This window comes from Pogoniulus pusillus, chromosome 9 (assembly GCF_015220805.1).
Source record: "Pogoniulus pusillus isolate bPogPus1 chromosome 9, bPogPus1.pri, whole genome shotgun sequence".
NCBI lineage: Eukaryota > Metazoa > Chordata > Aves > Piciformes > Lybiidae > Pogoniulus > Pogoniulus pusillus.
In genome coordinates, this window is record NC_087272.1 from 22,062,156 (window position 1) to 22,079,311 (window position 17,156).

Genomic DNA, 17,156 nt, shown 5'->3' on the forward strand with positions numbered 1-17,156 from the left:
CATCCTGTTCAGATTCCTCTGTGGAGCTTTCAAGCAGATCAAACCCTTGCCCAACTTGATGTTAACTGCAAGCTTACTGAGGGTGCACTCTATCCCTTCATGCAGATTGTTGGTATTAAAGGGAACAGAAGGGCTTTTTTACTTCTACTATCTGGAAATTTATAGTTATTGATGTGCAAGTGATGATCAGAACTATTACAGATATGCTATAGTCTTGTAGTATATTATCCAAGGACTTTGGCTTATTATTAATATCAGAAAAAACTACTGCATTGTAGATTGCCCCAGCTAGCTAGCTAAAACATCACAGCTAGGAGAACAAATTTCAAAATGATTGGCACAAATGTCTCTCTAAACTCCTGGACCAGCAGTTAAGTACATAGCTTTTCTCAAATCATCTTATTCCTAGCTATGCAAAACTGTTTGGAATGACTGGATTAGCTAGTACTCAAATGAGATAGCTGTTAGCCAATTGCTATTATACCAAGCACTTATAAACTTTGCTCTCATTTATCGCTCTGTGTCAGACTTAACACATCCAACAGTTTCCACAGTACATGTCTTCTTCTGAAACTTCTTTTAGTCAGACATGCCTATGGATCAGATGCTAAAGTCTGTCTGGCAGAAAACCTCCCCCTCTTTCCTCCAGGATACTCAGTCAGGACTAATTAGAAGTAAAATACTTTAGATCTGGGTATCTGAAGAGAGAATACTATCACACTCTTCTTGGTGAAAAGTAAAGGCATGATGGAAGATAACCAAAAGACTGGGCAACCACTGGAAATGACAGTCAATTAAAATGAGTGCTGCATACATCTGTCATTCTGCATCTAGTTTTGGGCTCTGCGGTTCAAGAAGGACAAAAAAATCTCAAGTCATTTCAGCAGGAGACTAACAACACTGTCATGGGCCAGAAGTATGTGACCTTTGAGGAGAGGCTGAGGAGCCTGTCCTTGTTTAGTCTGGCAAAGCAGGAGCTAAATGGTGATCTAATATTTGCCCACAGCAGCTTTAATGGGAATTGCACAGATGGCAGAACCTCATTCCTCTGCTACTGGCAGATGGTACAATAAGAGGCAACAACCCCAAGATGCAGCTTGGAAGATTCAGTTTGGACTTTAGGAAAATGTTATTCACCAGAAGGGTAGTGCAGCAGTGGAATAGCTTACCCAGAGGTATAACCAGGGGACTTGCCCTTCATGGAATCTTTCACTTGGCTAGAAAAAGTAGCAACTGACCTGGTATAGCTTTTGCAGCATTTCTTTTTCCAAGCAGCATTTCCAGCCGATCTTCTGCAAATAAGAAACATGAAGGGAAACTAGAAGAAAGAAAGATGATATACTCAAATTCATCATTTCACCTTGGATTCTCTCTTCAGACTGATTTGCTTTTATTGTAGACAGCAAAAGTAAAAATAATGACAATGCACTGGAGGGAGCTATTTTGTCAAATACAGCAGAAAACTAAGGCCACTAACTTTCCCTTATATGTTTTCTGTCAAGCTTGAGACTTAAACTAGATAGAAGCATTTCAGACATCAAATGATTAAAATGAGTTATTCTAGGAAAGATATATGCTCAAGGCCTCAGGGAAAGAATGGAAGGTATCCTTGCTCATTTCACCTATGAAGATAATCTCATTTTGCAGAAAAGGACATAAAGTGATGGAAGTCCTTTTCACAATGAAAGCTGTCTGAGGTTCATTGCAGAAATGTACTGGAAGGTTCTTCTGTGCACGTTGGGCTGCTGACCAGAGAGCAAAGAGTTCAAGAAAAATCTTCTTGAGTTGGCCTCATTATTGCTGAGTACATTTGACCACTTTGATTTTCAGCAGCAGGAATAGTCACTTGCAGATTATTTTACTGCCCCACGATCTTGATCTCAGAGTTGCTATGTTTTTGGCCATGTTGCTTCCTCCAGTGTGCCTGTGCTGAGGTAAAAGGAGAGGCCAGCACATGTTTTTGTACCGCTGTTTGTCTGAATTATTCTTATACATCTCACGTTGAGAATGGCAGAACAGCTCTAGTTGCCTACTTCTTGGTCAAAGAAGATTTAAAAGAAACATTTTACTCAGATTGTTTATTAGGGCATTTAGCAGGTTCTGGTTTTGTTCTTAATTATTTGATAACATGCAGGTCAACAACACTGTAGCAGAGCTTTCAGTATTTTGGGACAGAAGTTAAACCATGTTACATGCCCAGATTTCAGAAGGACTTTCCTGGCCAGCCAGAATGGACTTCACAAAAGGCTTTGTTTTCTTTGTCTTTTCTTTCCTTTCATGGTCCATATTGCAGTCAAGCAAGTCTTTAAAAACAGCTCCAGCTTTCGCATCATCCTTTAAGTCTCTGTTAACATCTTCTCAGTAACCTTGTAGGAATATTGCTTGTCACACCACATGTTGCTATGAGGTACCAGTATGGTAATGAAATATTACCTACATGTGCCCCAGCAGGTGAAAAGAGCTACAGCTCTGGTTTTTACTACTATGTTCATTTTTATTTCCTGACAAAGGCAGAACCTTAACTTCCAGTTTATTTCCGGGCATCAAATTAAGTAACCAGATATTGTGCTTGAGTAGATCTTTAATTACTATGACCAGGCAATTGTGGCTCTCTTCCTTTAGAAAAGCTTGTCCAGACTTTAAATGAAAACAGAGAAGGCCCACACAGAACAATTAAAATTAAAATAGAGAATTTGTTTACAGGCTCTAGCTAGAAGAAGCATAATGCTTCCCTTTATCATCACTTGTCACGGCAGTGACAGCCTGTAAACCTCCTGCGCATGCATTGTTCTTTATTTGTCACTGCCTGTGCCAACTCTTGCCCTGGCAGGTGCCTGGCATGTGTCAAACATATGATTCATGGGTTCCTTTGATCAACACTGTGAATAAAAGACTGATGCATTTTCTTTTAAATTACAAATTAGACATTTACTCCCCATAACTAGTGACAAGAGTTTGGCTTCTTTACATCCAAAGTGCACCAGTTATAGCTTGCTGTGGAATTTAAATACTTGCTTCTCTCTCATGGCTAATTCTGACAGTGAAATTTACGTAGTATTACAGCACATAAATGAAACCATCCTGCCTTCCTGTTTCCTTGTCACAGCAAGCTTTCTTGAACTATTTTGTCTTGTAATAAATGGGCAGAATGCGCTGTGCTGTAGACACTTAAAGGCCGTTTTATTACAGTTTGCTTGCTGTTTACACACTGCATTATCATTTCTTTCAGAGAATTTCTTTAGAATTACAGCTTTGCTCTGACAGTGATTGATGTGTGTTTACTTGGGCTCTTGAGGTTACTTGCTTCTAAATGTGTGTGTGTAATATATAGGTTTTGTGTGTGAGATGCTTCTTCTGGAAATAATATTAGCAACCCAATAATTGGGAGCTGTGAGAGTGCCATCGTACTGTAGGAAATAAAATGTAATTTGGTTTTCTCTTCTGTGAAGGGAATTTATGGAATTCTGTGGAAAAGAGAAGATTATGGTCATATTTTTGGGAAAATATAAGGTTAAAAAAATCAGACTTTGTTAATAGCACCTAGTTCATTTGTCATAAAACATTAGTAGTAGTAGTTGTGGTTGTTGTAATTCCCTTCTAGAGAATAGTTTAAGCAAGACTTGAGCTGTGAGATTCCCAGATACTGTCTTTGGAAGAGCATCTGTTTTTGTGACCCCTGGCTCAAAGAAGGACTCCTCTATTAAGAAGCTACCCTTTAAAAGCCATCTGCTGACTGCAGATTCTGCAGAACTGCTGTTTTGCCTTTTAAAGTCTCATGTGTGGTAGTAGCATTATATTGAGTAATGTTGGAGTGGCTTCAGCGAGTGGTTCAACATGAAAGACATGGCTTGTCTCTTCAATAACACAAAATACTGGAGCTTTCTTTAAATCTGTCTACTCTCTCTGGCTGTTACTTCGTGGCTTAATTCTTTTAGAGATTGGGAAGATCTGAAACAGTGTCACAAGATATTGCAGGGGAAAATGTGAAATGAAAGCTCTTTCATACTGATTTACATATTTAAAATCATCACTTGTGGATCCAAGAGGGGGTGTCTTTCCTGTACTTCAGGTATTTTCGTTGTCATAGTCATACTGGAGTTGGTTCTTGAACTTAGTATTTAAGTGATGTTTGTGTAATCATTGAGAACATTTCCCAGATAAATTCCCAAACTGTCTTCTTTGCCAAATCTCAAAGCTAAAGGTACAGCAGGTATTGTTACTTGTGTATGAAATCATTGAGTGGTTTAAGTGGGAAGGGACCTATAGAGGTAGTCTAGTACAAACCCCTTGCAATAAACAGGGACATCTTTAACTGGATCACATTGCTCAGAGCCTAGTCCAACTTGACCTTGAATGCTTCCAGGGATAAGGCATCTGCCACCTGTCTGGGTAACCTGTTCAAGTGTTTTACCACCCTTAGAAAAATGTCTTCCTCGTATGTAGTCTAAATTTACCTTCTTCTAGTTTAAAAACATTACCCCTTGTCCTGTCTTAATAGGCCCTACTGAAAATATTGCTCCCATGTTCCTTTTAAACTCTCTTTAAATATTGAAAAGGCACAATAAGGTTTCCCTACAGTCTTCTCTTCTCTAGGCTGAACAACCTCAACACTCTCTTTCTTAATAGAAGAGGTTTTCCTGTGTTTGATCTGTTTGACTATGTCCAGGTATTACTAACATGTAGCTATTTTAATAGGTCTAAATACCTTATTATGTATCTCTACTAATCCATATATTTTGAATTGTATGCAAACCTGATCTTTTTATGTCACTTGTCTAAATAAATTCTATCAAAATTAACACTTATTACTTCTGTTTTCTTCCTAATTACTTCCAGATATGTTTACATGAGGATGCATTTAGAATTCTGTGAGCGAGACATGCAAATCTTGTTTGTGTACTTATACTTGCACTTTTTCACAAGTTGTTCTTTGAATGACAAGGAGAAAACAATAAAACCTTTCTACTGTGGGACTAATTAGGTAGATAAAACCAATTTTGAGATATGCGATTCTGGCATCAAAAGATGTGCTGAATATTTTAATGCTGTTCTTCATAAATCAGATTACGTGCTGTCTGAAATGTGCAAAGAGCTGAGAGAGACAGGAAGGTGATACAGAGAACTCTTGTTTGTTTCAGAGAATTTCAGATCTTATTCTGTAAAAAAAAAAACAGTTTGAGAGACTTTCTTTCATTTTGCAAGGATCTGACCAGTGCAAACCATTACAACAGATAACAATGTAATTATATTATTCAACTCCTTTGTTATTTAGCAATTAGTATAAGAACAGAAAAAAATATGCCATTATGTAATAGTTTACATCATCTGTCCCTGAAGTGATTTCCTGAAAGTTGCTCAGCTTACAGAATTTGCTCATTCCAAGATGTGAAAGGAATGGAATTAAGTCTCATGTAGGAGACTCAGTTTCACTGCCTTTATTTGGCCCAAGAGAAGTGGTACTAATCAGAATGCATGAAAAGAGCGTGTTTCTGTTAGTTCATTTGAACTTCAGTGGCTGCCATATTCTAACTGTATGTTGCAAGGACCTTAGTCATTGTGAAACCTAACTAGTGAAGATCCTTGAGTTTCTGTACAGGCAACAGAGAGCCCTATCAATACCAGGAACAACATGAGTTGTCCAGATAAGGCTCCTGCTTCTCTCTGTCACAGAGTTTAGGTGCTTTCTCGGTAGCTGCCTTCATGTACAAAGAGGGAAGCTGCATAGAATCAGCTCCCAGGAAACAGCAATCTTATCTGATACATAGCCAGATTTAGAGCAGTGTAGTAGGATCCTTTTATCAGCTAGTGTCTCATCAGTGAACTCATCTTTGAGGGTAGGCAGGTGAGGATGGAGGATTTGTACTGTGGTCAAGGTGTTGAATACTTACTCCCATAGCTGGAGAGCTGTCTTCAAGGTGAGTAACCGGTGAGGCATGCAGCAATGAGGTCTTGTTCTTGGTGCAGCGTTCCTATGGACTATTCACTGCAAAGAAACTTAACACTTGTGGATGAAAGAGGTCAGAAGTGTATGGTTATATGACCTTAGAGAACTACAGGACATTTCCAGAGTCTGAGGACTAGCATAAGCTACAGTACTTAACAAAGTAGGTTTTTTAATTTGATTTGGAAATATGTAGCATCCTGTCACTTAGAAGTTGTTTCATTTTTCGTGGTTTTAAGATGATACAATTCACAACATAGGAAAAAAATCCTTATGGACAGACCTAACAAATTTTCTTATATTACCTTCAAGGCCTTTGTATCATTGTTTTAAAGTCCTATTTCCCTTCTTTGATATTCCTGCAGTATGGAAATAGCCTCAGTGGAGCTCATAAAAACAGGAAATAGATCAATAAATACACACTTTAGACACTCTTCCACGTGGGCACAAAATCATCCAAGACTTGGTTTAACTTCAGTTCAGCCATGATGCTGAATTGTAGCTGATACCTAAAATGAGTTAGAGTGCTGCGCAGCCCTGTCTCATGAATATAGTTGTTCATACGAAGACCACCATTGAACAACACAGTGAATCTCTTGTCATTGCGACTTTTAGGGGATTGTGTTGGGATTTTACAGGATGAAAAAAGAGATCTCTTTTTCCCCTTATTTCAGAATTTGAATGTGCGTTCTATAGTCAGTCACAGGGTAAAACATAAAAACGTGCAGTGTTTGTCTGAATGTCATCTATATCCTTTTTTATTTGTTTGTTTGGTTTGGTTGCTTTTTTCTCAGATTTGACTTTCCTCATTTAATACTTCTCCCTATTTTATAGGTAGTACTATGAGCACTCTTTTGACCTAGTAGGTCTCCAAAGTGTTGAAATTTTCCTTCCAAAACCACTCTTCTATTCTGTAGTCCTTGGAGGCTGATATTCTCCAGTTACTGCTTCCTCTTCTGTGTCAGCATACATTAGGATTCCTTAGTACAGAAAAACATTCCACACATCACTGTCCCACTACATAAATGTAATTACATACTAGTGTTTCTAATTATTCCTAATCTGCAGGCAGATTTGGAAAGACCTACACATTTGTCAGCTTGGAATGAGAGGAGCAGAGAGAAGGAGAATGTGCAAGGAACTGTTTTTCAGAGAAGCTTGATTTTAACACAGGATCCTGTATTGTCTGTACTTTGCTTGTCGCCTTTGATCTGTATGTCAGTATTATATGCTTCAGGGTACTGCTGAATAGAATATAGAATCATAGAATCAAACAGGTTGGAAGAGACCTCCAAGATCATCCAGTCCAACCTAGCACCCAGCCCTAGCAAACTTCTTGTGGTCTAAAATGGTGTAAGGTCTGGATTGAGGTCTGACCATACAAGTCCAAAGAATTAGTAGCTGATATAAGAAGCAATCATAACCTTGTAAACTGATTTCAGTGAGGCTTTGCTTGCAACCTTTGGCATGATAAATGTGACTTATCACTAGTATTAATTTCTGGAGACTAAGCTTTTCTCTCCCTCCTCTGTCAAATGAAAGTAGCATATTTTTCCAAAGTAATAAGTCCGACTAACTGAGGCATTTTAACAAAGATGGAAGATCAGAATTTCTGTTGTAGATGTATTTAGGATGAGACAAAACTGTAGGGGTTTTTGTTGTCATTGGGTTTTGGTTTTTTTTTAATGTTTCTTAGTGTGTGCTTCTAGTCAGAAGTAAAAATATACCCAAAAATGCTGTTCTGTGATATAAACACAGATTATGCAGATAAGAGAACCTATCAACTGTTCTACATTTGCAGCTTTAATCTTATTAGGCAGTCAGCTGCCTGTGTGCTTCACACTGGTATCCAACTATTAAGGTCTTCTTTCATGTCTGTTTGCCTTCTCATTATGAAATAGTATAATTGTGCTAGTTTAATGCTTACTTTAAAAAAAAAATCTTTCCACACATACTTCTTCCTAATTAGCTGATATAGGAAACCCACTTGGAAAGGACACTGTTTATAAAATGGCATGCCAGAATGTTTATCTGGCCTCGGGCTGCAGGAACCAGAGGATGGATTAATATCCTGCAGTTGTTTTGGCCATCATTATGTTATGGATGGCAGGTTGCCAGTAGCAACTGCGGTAACAGGTCCAGAGTGTCAGTGTCTTCCTCTGTGTGATAAAACAGGGGATATTTGCACTTTCCAAACCATCTCAAGGAGGTAGAGTTGGGAGAACTTGAAATGAGAAGAGATGGAAGCTTGCAACTTGTATGCCAGCCTTTGTTCGTGTTGGCTCCTCCAGGTGTGGCACCACTGATGTTGTTTTTGCCCTTCTTTCTAGAACATTTAAAAGAGAAGCTGGAGGAATACATGGTCCGTTTTGCCAAAGTGAGGATTGTACGTGCCAAGAAACGAGAAGGACTTATTCGCACCAGACTCCTAGGAGCCTCGCTGGCTAGAGGAGAAGTCCTGACATTTCTGGATTCCCACTGTGAAGTCAACGTGAATTGGCTGCCTCCCTTGCTTAGTAAGTGTATGAGTGTCCATAAGCCATTAAAACTAGAGCATACAGCATAGATTAAACAGTCAAAGCAGTATCCCACAGTATACAGGACATGCACTGTACAGAAATGTTTGGAGCTCTGCTGCAGTGTCTGGTGACTCAGTACGAGACAGAAGTCAGACAAATACAAACAGCTCCTTTTTGTGGATCCTGTGACTGAAAAACTGGCAAATTTTTGAAGTATCACTTGGGCCTGTTAGAGTTAACATGTATTTTATTAAAATACTCCTATATGCATTGGTATTATGCTACACCCTTATAACACCTGACAACTTTAGTTAAGCACGCATCACTTCCTAGTCCTCTACATTCCATTAAAACAGCTTTTGCTGTTAAATCTAATAACAGTTGCATCCACAATAGAAAGCTCAGACAGAATGATTTGCTATTGACTACCTTGCTGGCTTCCAACTGAAGCCAGCAATGCTCCATTAGTCAAAGGAATGGAAAAAATCAATTCTGGTAGTCCGGGATTTCACTTCAGGAAACAATGTCACCTTTTTCCACGCACCTAACTGCATGCAATGCATATGTATGTGCTTTGCAGATTGAGTGCTTCTTTGCTAGCAAAACTAAAGAAAAATTCTGAGCTTGCTATCAAAGAAGTCTGTATTAATTAAGAGAGTATGTTGTAAATACGTGGCAGGATACAATTTCACTAAGTAATAGTTATTGTTTCTTAAGTTTTGGACTCTTTGGCCATGCTGATAAAGCATTTGCAGCCAAGAAGAGATGCTGTTCTGCTACTGAACTGCCATTTGGGACCAAAAAAAATACTAATAGCTAGTTATTCTTCAGATCAGTAACAAGACAATGTACAAAATTCATTTTTTTTATCCTTTCTAGCTTCTGTGTAAAATTGCACGTACAGTAACACTTGTTACCACTTTGCCCTTTTTCAAAACATCTGCATTTTTTAAAATAACCTCCATGTCTTCACTTAAAACCCAAATGACATGAAGTAGCAGAGACTAATGTAAGTTTCAGCAAGCTTTCCACAAGGAGCCCTGATGAGTAGTTGTTAAACACTCTGGAGTACTCTGTAAATACAGCCACCTTTCCTCTGCTTTCTGGGTTTGCCCCCAGCTCGTTGCCACTAATGAAAAATCTCATGAAGATTTTAACTCTTGTTCTCTGAAATATTTTACTAAGTTACTAGGGATAAGACATGATCCTTCAATTTCATTACCTTAGAAATGGGAGAGCTGCAACTTGCAAGAAGAGTTCCTTTTCTTGCTTTTTTGCACCTAGCTGAGTTTTACCCTAGAAAAACTGAAGAATAAATAGAATGGTCACAAAGGATTCATAATTGCAGTTAGATTGCAGCTGGGTATTGAACTGATGATCGCAACCCTCAGCTTGAAGCCAGAAAACTAGAAAGAACCAAGTCCCAGTTCTCCTTAGGTCTCAAGTTGAACAAAATAATTGTTATTCTGCATATAGTACAAATGCCCATAGCTTACCAGCCAGAGGATGTAGAAATTAATTTTGAGGAATACTGGAGCCCAGAATCAATAGGCTTTATTTTGAAAGAGCTAGAAATGCATGACATGAAAGACAACTAGAGAATGAACATGCAGCTAGTGAATGTAAGGATGCCTTGTTCCTTGTTTTTCTAAGCAGATGACAGAACTTTCTCATAACTATTAAGTAGCAAATATTTAATATATCAAAATCAGGTGATGCCTGGCTATTAATACTAATAAAGTTAATGCATTTTTGCACAGGTTTATGTAAAGATTTATCTTGTGCCTCATTCAACACATTCTGTGACTGAATGTCATTCAAAGAAATGACAGCAGAGAATATGTTAGATATTTACTGCTTTGAAGCTGTCCTCTTTCAGCTCTGATTGTCTAGTTTAAAGTCCTCAACAAGAGCACAATTTAGCAGTGTTCTGGAGCAAAGACTGACAGTCTTCATTGAAAGATGCAGCAGCTTCCACTCTTTCAAACCAGGTTTTGATCAAAATAAGACTTTGAACTGAGTGTTAGGGGATACAGAGGCAATGAGGAGGCCAGGAGCGATCACATAAATGCACTTCTCAAAGTCATTTTGCTGTCTAAATTTCATTGTCAGAATCGACTATGAATTCTTTGGACAAAAGGAAGACTTGAGTTATTTCACTATTTGTTAGTTATCTAAAGAGCTTTGTGGAGCTTCAGTTAAAGTTTTCTTAAAAACAGGTGCAAAATTTTTCTTCTTTATTTTCTTTACTCTTTATTTAGTTTATTTTTTTAGCTTAAATGGGTTTCTAAACTGAGATAAGCCACTCACAAATCTCAGAAAGTTTTGCCTAAGCAAGGCAGCTGTAGGCATGTAAAAATGTTGGCAAACACAGCTGCTTGTTATCACTCCTCAGCAGTATAAAGTCAGCAGAAGGAAATATGTCTTGGGTTCCAGCTGCTGTAGCAGAGAGTTTAGTGTAGTGTGAAAGCACAGTTATTGCAGGTAAGAAACCAAGCGGCAAACCAGCTGAGAGATGCAGGCACTTCTTTCCGTCTGCTGATGTTGCTGTGGGAGCAGTAAGAGCGGTGATGGACAATAGATCAGTAGTGCCATAGGCTACCAGAACCAGGTTTGTAAAAACAGATTTTTTTTTCCTGACCAAGGCTTAAAACTATATCATGATTAGATCATGCTTAGCAAGTTATGAGGACAGCTGCTAGCTGTAGCTGTCTGTCTCCACAATGTTTATATGATGCATTACTTGCCAGTGGGGAGACTGAGAGTACAAGTACTTGTGACAACTCAGATAACCAGATGTAATTTGCTGAGCCACTCAAATTTTGTCGCCATCTTTAATCATGTTTAAGTAGGAAAATAAGAATATTTGCAGTGTCTTTAAATAATGCATGGGAAATTTCAGACCAGTACAAATTTGTGACAGAGCAATGAGTAAAGGCAATGCAAAAGAAACTGAGAAGCAGTTCAGCTCCAGCTTTGAGTATCTTGCACTAGAAGCAGATGAGATGAAGAGCAGTGAGTGGTTGGCAAAGGCAGAAGCATGCTCACATCTCTAAAGGTGTGATGCTAGCACTCTTGTGAAAGCTGGACCTATGGCCCTTTTTCCTATTTTCTGAATTTGTTCTGGGGCTGCTTTTAAGTATGTGTGCAAAGTACATTGGTTTAGGCATAGTGAAAGAAACACTGATGCTGCAGGGTTTATTACTCTGCTTTTTGGTGTGCACAACTAAAAATATCCTGGTTTCCTCAGGAGTCAAGATCATATTCTTGTGGTTCTTCATAATTTCTAAAACTTTTCTGAGACCAAATAGTATATTCTGCAGAAACACACAAGAACAGGCAGGTGAGGATCATCTTATTTGCAAAATTCTTGTGGAGTTGTAGAAATGAGGAGTGGAATTGAGTCTGAGCATTGCTCAAATCATTTTCTCCGTGGCTGTCTCTTCATGTGACTTGCATGGTTCCAATCCTTCAGTTTATTTAAAGGTAGCAGCTTTTAAAGATCAAGAGAAGGATGCTAATGTATTATGAGTCTACCTTTGACTTGCTCCAGCCAAATCAATCCCATTTAGTTTCTTTCCTCCAATCAATTTAGAAGGAGGGTATCAGAGACAGATTGTTATAAGACCTCTAACTATTAGCAGGACCATCACAAGAAAGAGATTATGTAAAAATGACTCCACATAATGATTACAGATAACGCTACACAGTATACCAGTAAATGTAATTATATTTGGCAATAGCAATAGCAATGCAGCCATTATGTCTGAGATGACTTTCCTAGAATTTCATGAGAGCCTGTGCTCAAAATTTATTTCACTATTAAAGGATAAGGATGTGAAGACCTGCAGAATTTCCAGACACAGTAATTTCTCCCTAGCAGTCAGCATTGTTCCACTATCTTGATGTTCTCTAACCAATAACTGAGAATAAATATGAAAACTACAGATGTTTTGCTAAAGTAATCTTTTTTAATATCAGTCCTTCAGAAGCAAAGCAGCAGACTCTCCAATATTAATCATTATACCAGTATTACCTGCCTTCCCATCTAAGTGTTCATTCCACTCTCAGCCTTCTGATTTCTTTAGAATATTATCAAGCACCAGTGAAATCCAATAAAAACAAAAAGCAAGTCTTCCATCTAGACCCTACAATGTTGTATATTTTGTAAAGAATCTAGGCTACCATTTAGAGAAAAAATTCTGCTTGGACTTTTGAGATTTCGTTTTCAAAAGTTCATTGAAAGTTTTTCTGCTGTTCTTTCATGCTAATGCAGCTACAAGTTTTGCCTGTACTTATTTCAAACTATTGTTCTTCTGCCTAGTTTTTGCAGTTAGAATATCTTATTTATTTGTCTTTCTTTTCTAATCAGCTCTAAACAATAGCAGACTCAGGCCTGCCCTGCCCTTGTACTAGAGATAGGAGTTTGATTTAGCCTCACAGTTCTAATTTTTTTTTTTCTTAAGCAAAAAGAAACTCCTTTCTTTAAAAACAAAAGAAACCAAATGAGTAAGAATAAAACTGTGGGGCTTTCTTTATAAGACTGATAGTAGGAAAGAGGGCACAAGTCCTGTTTTGCTCTTTGTGATGGAGTTTGCCTTTAATTGGTAGCATTTCATCTCAAAGCCAATTCACACTAGAGCCACAGGATGAGCAGCTGAATGGTTGCAAGGGCTGAGATTCACGTTTAGATACAAAAATTTCTCCTGCAGGAGCTTGCTGTACACCATCCCCACAGATGAAGGTGTATTTTTACATGTTGCTTTCTGCCTTGTTCTGTAGCTGACAGATTGGGGACAACTCAAGAGTAGCAAAGTGAGAGAGATACAGATGACTGGACTCCTGTGGGCCTCACAGGGATGTGCTTCCCTTTTAAAGAACTGTAAATGCCTCTAATCATTGCCCAACTGCATTAAGTTCAGTCTGCATTTGATACAGATTTGAAAAATGAAATTATGTGAGGACCATAGGGAACAAAGCAAGCAATCTTCAAACATCAGAGAACCTGTGGGATTCACTTTGCAGTAATATGATAGATGGCTTGACTAGAATGCTATTTCCTATTTTCTACTTTCATTTTTCAGACCAGATTGCACTAAACCACAAAACCATCGTGTGTCCTATGATCGATGTCATTGACCACAATCACTTTGGCTACGAGGCACAGGCGGGGGATGCCATGCGAGGAGCTTTTGACTGGGAAATGTACTACAAAAGAATACCGATTCCTCCAGAGCTCCAGAGAGCTGATCCCAGCGACCCCTTTGAGTAAGTAGCAATAAAAGGGAGAGTGGAAACATGAAGCAGAACAGGCAAAGAAGGTGGCTGTAGTAGAAGAATCCAAGCCCAGAAATTTCCAGGCTGGCCACTTTGTAGTAATGAAAGGTAGCAGAAGCAAACAGCTTTTATACCAGTTTATAAAACCTCAAAACAGGGAAAAAGATCAGGGCAACAACTTGCAGAAGTCACAAGCTGTGCCTAGAAACACAAAATCTTCCCCATCTTTTCTTTCCCAGTAGTTGTACATGAATAAAACAGACACCTACATGTAGTTAGGTAAAAGTTTTGGACAAATACCAAATAATATAAAAAATACAAAATATTGGACAGTACAAAGGTATTGGAAAAAAGAATTGAGCAAGGGGTGTATGTGACTACAGTTATTCCATTTATTCCATGGGCCACCTTCCTGAACAGACTGTAGTTTTAGTACTTGCTTTGCTGGAAATGGATGCAATAAATGCATCAATAACTGAGTACACATTTTGCCAGCAGGTGCTTTGTTTATGACCGATTATATTACTAGTCTATTGCTGTAATTTAAACACAGGGGTGTCACACTTGAACAGTGTTGCGCTGATTTGTAGCTAAGTCTTGATAAGCTAGCCACTGATCCCAGTACTGTATAGATCAGCTCATTCATGGGAATGATCTTGTTTTCACAAGATAGAAGATCCTTTCTTCTTTTAATTATGCTCATGTAAGGAGCAGTTCAGATTAATCCACATCAGTGGAGAAGGGACAGACCGACAGGCAGTGTGCAATGTGGCAGTCTCCAGGTCTCTCATATCGTGCATCCCAGCAGAAATGTCAGCCAGGACTGGCTCTGATGCTCTCAGTAGCCATGGCTGAAATTCCATGCTGCAGGTTTTTGCAGTTTTAAAGCTCGGTGTTTTCCCTTCTGAAGCCAAACCGAGGAAAAATAACAATAGAAAACCTGTGTCTCTGGCCCTGACTCTGTACTTTTTTGAAGTAATGGATCTGATTCATGTAGAAAATGGCCAGGGAATGACTAGCTAGAGAGAGAAAGTAGATAACTGAGGTATTTGATGGGCTTATTTTCATTATTCTGCTTGTTCCTTTTACTTAAACCATCTAGGCACATCAGTCTTCATCTTGCTTCGGAGTATGTGCTGATGAAGTACTTTCCATCAGCTGGCAGTGTGACCACTCCACAACCAATAACAGTTTGTAGTTGCTACAGCCTCCATTGTTCTTCCCTAAGTCTTCCTGATCTTCTGAGCAGTTGTAATTTCTTGCCACTTACTGAAACTCGCCTAGCCCATTGTATATGATTTGGTTCAGCAAAGTTTGTGTGTAAGTAAAATTTATATATTGGCCAGTGTAGCTACAGGGTGGCTTGTCAGCCACTTCACACATTTGCAGTTTGTAGTATGCATCTCTCAAAAAACAAAAGAAAGGCCTGTAGAAGAGAAACTCATAGGAAACTTTCTAGAACAGATGTGGTGGTTTTGCATGAATTGTTGTTACAATCAGTATTGCAGCAGTAGATACCCACTCTGTCGAGCCTGCATTCATGAGACACAGATAAATGGCTTCAAAACAAACAATATATAGGACTATGCAACCTAGAAGTATCTTAAAATCTGAGTAGTAGTCTCCCAAAATGGTGGAAAGGCTTCCTACTTCTTACACAAACCAGTGTTTTCGGACAGTATCTTTACTCAGAGATACCCTCTGTCTAGAATGGTGAGGGTAAAGAAGTGTTCTAATTTACCAGTAGGAATTTTGCTTAGAGGAGGAGTTATTTTCTGTTTCAAAGTCAGTACTGCTTTTCTTCTAGGACCTCTTCTGTTGACACTGCAAGCTTTTTAATACCTTGCTTACAGCAAGCACAGTAAATGGTGAACATTACAAACCATTGCAGGTATCAGTAACTTAACTGATCAAGACAGCTTCTCCAGAATTAAAGAGACAGAACAGTTTTCCTTTAGGTGAATATGCACTAAAATGACAAATGGCCTCAGCCAAGACCATAATTGTTATTACTATTTTGTAAGCAGTAGGGATTTTTTTTTTAAGTTTAGGTTAAATATTTTACTATTGGTATCTAAATAGCATTATTTCTTCCCAGCAGCATCAGATCTGAGCTGATGCTTAATGAATTGGAAAATCACCAGTGGTTTTAGTAAAACACCAGCAAATACTGAGTATGTGATCCAAAAACTGAACTGATGAGTTTTTTCCCCTCACTTAAAATGCCTGTTAAGCAAAAAATATCAGCCTATGAGATAATGTCCATAAAACCAGATTAAAGTACAGAAGACCTAAGAGCAGTCACTGTATTATCTGAAATGTTTCTTTTCCATCTGCATATGATTACAATACTGCTGCAGCAGACATCAGCAGAATGTTTGCTGTTGACACCACAAACTGAGTGTTGTCAGGAAGTCTTCTGGTGTGACTCTGCCCTGGTGAGACCCCATCTTGAGTACTGTGTTCAGTTTGGGGCTCCCCAGTTTAAGAGGGACAGGGATCTGCTGGAGAAAGTCCAGTGGAGGGCTACAAGGATGATTAGGGGACTGGAACACTGCCTTACAAGGAGAGGCTGAGGGACCTGGGGCTTTTTAGTCTGGAGAAGAGAAGACTAAGAGGGGTTTTAATAAATGTTTATAACTATCTGAGGGCTGGATGTCAGGAGGTGGGGACAGGTTCTTCTCACTTCTTCCCTGTGATAGGACAAGGATCAATGGGTGTAAACTGCAGCACAGAAGGTTCCACCTCAATGCAAAGGGGAACATCTTTACTGTAAGGGTCACAGAGCACTGAAACAGGCTCCCCAGAGAGGCTGTGGAGTCTCCTTCTCTGGAGACTTTCAAGGCCTGTCTGGATGCATTCCTCAGTGACCTGAGCTAGATAGTATTGTCCTGCCCTGGCAGGGGAGTTGGACTCAATGATCTCTCTGGGTCCCTTCCAGCTCCTGACACCCTGTGATCCTGTGACAGTAGCGTTTTTGCTTGCTGAGCTTCAGTGCCAGCTGAACTTGGGTTTTCCACACTTCCCTGTTGGTGGTGGTTGTTTTTCAAATTGCATTCCATAGTCAGTGTTTGACAGGTCCTATGCTGTGAGGATGTCATCTATCTGGACATAGTCTTTCAGGTCACATTCCCTCTTCTGAAGAATCTAGACATTGTCATGCATTTGTGATGTAAATATGGGCATGGTTTATTGCAGTGCATGTGTACAAAGCAACATCAAGCAACATCTTCACCCTTCACTGTAACAGAACTTGAAGCTTCATTCCAAATCTCAGATTTTCCTAATGTACACCTATACTCATTCTCAGACCCTCTCAGTTGCTCAAAAGCAGCTTTACAGCAAAATGTAACTTAAACGTTTATGATTTTAGAATTGTAGAGTACTCTCAAAAGCATCAGTGTAAAATCCAGGTGCAG

General features: G+C 38.9%; 1 protein-coding gene across 7 annotated transcripts in view; it reads left to right on the forward strand.

Moving 5' to 3' along the window:
* The window catches only part of GALNTL6 (polypeptide N-acetylgalactosaminyltransferase like 6), a 430,986-nt gene that overhangs the window by 334,518 nt on the left and 79,312 nt on the right, over positions 1 to 17,156 (forward strand). For all 7 annotated transcript variants that reach the window (XR_010303417.1, XM_064148866.1, XM_064148863.1 and 4 more), the window contains 2 exons: positions 8,272 to 8,457; positions 13,545 to 13,728. Coding sequence is in view for 6 of the 7 variants with exons in the window: in XM_064148866.1 (XP_064004936.1) it covers positions 8,272 to 8,457; positions 13,545 to 13,728 (370 nt within the window). In the remaining variant the exon portion in view is untranslated. The remainder of the gene's footprint in view (positions 1 to 8,271; positions 8,458 to 13,544; positions 13,729 to 17,156) is intronic.